At 41.4% G+C, this 3,183-nt stretch overlaps 1 protein-coding gene across 1 annotated transcript; it reads right to left on the reverse strand.

Annotated features, from left to right (window-relative positions):
• Positions 1 to 1,040: 1,040 nt before the first annotated feature.
• Positions 1,041 to 1,985, reverse strand: LOC144238848 (olfactory receptor-like protein DTMT). Its single transcript, XM_077772752.1, has one exon. It carries the CDS (start codon positions 1,983 to 1,985, stop codon positions 1,041 to 1,043), a length of 945 nt encoding a protein of 314 aa, XP_077628878.1.
• Between the last annotated feature and the right edge of the window lie 1,198 nt (positions 1,986 to 3,183).

Raw genomic sequence — 3,183 nt, forward strand, 5'->3', positions numbered from 1 at the left:
CAGATAGAGATGTGGAGGTAGATAGTGTTTTTGAGAGGATGAAAATAGTGGATTTACATGCTATCATTTAAGGGAGATAATAGGAAATGAACAGTTCAAAATTGGAATTCTAGACAATGCCATACATGGGCTGACTGAAGAATCAATGGCTTTTCTCCTTATTTCTGAGGTGGGGGATAGGAGAAGAAACTCTAAAATCAGATAGTCTGAGATCGTACGCTCAATACTGACCAATTCTGGGACTTGGGCAAGTCATCAAATTCCATCTTTTCAATCTTTAAGAGGCTGGTAAGATTCCTTTCTGGAATACTTATAAAAGTAGCATAACATCATGGATGTAGAATTTGTTGAAAAAATCCAAAATAGTAAGCAGGAGGGAGACACCCTTCAACAGTAAGGCTTTAACCAAGCTCTGGCTTTCTCATACCTGTGGGGGCAACTTACAGGACTCCACGTATGGGTTAGCTCCCAGGCAAAACAAACTAAACTACTGTAGCAAATGAGATACAAACTTCATTTTAGGTTAAGATCAGGTGAAAAAGACAATGTAGACTTAAAAATAAATCAGAGAAGAGGAGACAAAATGATGTGAACCCTTGTTCAGGAGGAAGTAAGTAAACATCTGCATTCAACAGTGAAAGTCCAGTTTATCAAAGGTAAGCAGAGGACTGAGAGGCTTGAGTTGTAGTCACTAGTGACCTGGAAGTGCAGGGTATTACTTACAGCAGAGTTTTAGTTAAAGAAATAAGACATGACATACTAGTTGTCTAACACCCAGAAGCAGAAAAATCAATTAAAAACTTAAAAATAATGTTTCTTCAGGTTCACCTGGGAAGAGGGAAGAGAGAGAACCTACAAGCAGGTGACTGAGATCCCCATTCTGAGTGCAACCACATAACTCCACTTCGTTTATATTAGGTATTGAATGTCTTTTCAACAGAAAATTTCATGGTGGAAAAATTGAAGCGTGGGTCAATATTCCAATATTAACATCAATGTATCTACTTGATAAAATTATGTAAACATCCTCAGCTTTGCCATCATACAGAGGAGGACATTTTCTTTTTGGAAAGGAGTCCTCTCAGGGCTCCCATCATGTCTCTGTTCCTCAGGCTGTAGATGAAGGGATTCAGCATGGGGGTGACCACAGTGTACATCATAGCCATGACAGTCTCCTTAACAGTAGAATTATTAGCTGATGGACAAAAGTAGAGACCAATAACTGTCCCATAGAGTAGAGACACCACAGAGAGGTGTGAGCCACAGGTGGAGAAGGCCTTGCAGATGCCCCTGGCTGAAGGGACCTTGAGGATGGAGGACACAATCCGTGCATAAGACATGACGATGAGTAGGAATGGGATGACGACAATGGGCCCTCCTATGATAAATATCACCAACTGATTAACTCGAGTGTCAGAGCAGGCCAGCTTCAGCAGAGCAGACATATCACAGAAAAAGTGGGGGATTATGTTGTCAGCACAGAAGCACAATCTGGCCACAAGCAGGGTGTGCAACATAGCATGGAACATGGTCAGCACCCAGGACAGCACCACCAAGGAGAGACAGAGCTTGGGGCTCATGATAATGGTATAGTGCAGGGGGAAGCAGATGGCCACATAGCGGTCATAGGCCATGGCCACCAGGAGGAAGCTCTCCAGATCTGCAAAAAACAAGAAGAAGTACATCTGGGTCAGGCAGCCAGCATAGGGGATGGATGGGTCTTGGCTCAGCATGGTTTGCACCAATTTGGGAACGGTCACAGAAGAGAAGCAGATATCAGAGAAAGACAAATTACTGAGAAACAAATACATGGGTGTGTGCAGGTGGGAGTCCAGGTGAATAAGAAATATTATGAGGAGATTCCCCAATACGGTGATAAGATACATGGCCAGGAACAGGGCACAGAACAGACTTTGTTGCCCTGGCTCAATTGGCAGGCCCAGAAGGAGAAAGTCTGAGAGAACGGTTTGATTTCTTCTTGTCATGGTCTGTGTCCTTTAGGAGGAACTGATAGTGTCCATTGAAAACCTGAATAAAAATGAAAATATTTCTATGATACGTAGTCTGTAAGTTGTTCTGCAATAACTGACTTCATCCTTGTTACCCAGAACAACACTCTGTAACCACAAATAAAACATATCACTTAAGCTCATCATTTTCAGGGTTTTTTTTTTTTGGTTAATTAGCATTTAATAATATTGACTCTTCCATTCTTTGTGAAACACTCTGATCTCTTATCTTCTGTGCAAACATCCTGTTTCTCCAGCCCTTCATTCTGAATAACTGTGATTGGTGTCTTCCATAACAGACTATTACATATTGGTGTTTCCTTGGGCTTTTTTTCCCTCTAAATCCTGGGTATAAATGCTACATGGCCCTAAAAGAGTTGCTTACTCCCATGGCACAAAATACCATCTAAATCTCATTGATAGGCCTCTATCACCTTCAGAACTGTATTCTCAATTTCATAGTGATTATCTCTTCCTGTCATATCACAAGCATTTTTGGCTCAACATCACAAATAAAACTCATGACCGTACCATTCCCCTCTCCCAATCTGTCCTTCTATGTCTTTCATATCTCAGTAAAAGAAATCCAGGCTCAAGTAATACACCTGAGAATTTCTTTTACTCCCTCCTTTCTGTCATTATCAATATATAGTCTGTGAGGTCTTATATATTCTGACATGTTAAGTCTCTTTCTTATTTATCCACTCCTTATCTCAACCATCATTATCCTGGCGGGGCTGATGTCATGTCTTGTCTGTCCTATTGGAACAGCTTCTTCACTGATCTCCCTGAGTCTATGCTTGAATTCTTTCCTTTAATATCCTTCATTCACACTGTAGCATTCTAAGATGAAAATCTGATCATCATTCTCCCTAAAGTCATCATAGATTCTCATTGGGGAATCTCTTAGGATAAAGGCAAAATTCCTATCAAGGGCACAAAAGGTGCTTCATGACCTGACCCTGGCCTACTTCCACAGCTTCATCTGGCCCCATAGTGACACACACTCACCTCTCCAGAAACGCTGACTTAAAAGTCACAATTTCTTTCCTCCAGCCTTTTCTACTTGCTGGCTCTCCTGAGAAGCATCTTCCTCCTTTTGCTCCTCTTCATCTGGTTTGTGCCTACTTGTCCTTTAGGCATATGACACATCACTTACTAAACTATACGTCTC

The sequence above is a fragment of the Crocuta crocuta genome, unplaced genomic scaffold (assembly GCF_008692635.1).
Source record: "Crocuta crocuta isolate KB4526 unplaced genomic scaffold, BGI_CrCroc_1.0 scaffold3424, whole genome shotgun sequence".
Lineage (NCBI taxonomy): Eukaryota > Metazoa > Chordata > Mammalia > Carnivora > Hyaenidae > Crocuta > Crocuta crocuta.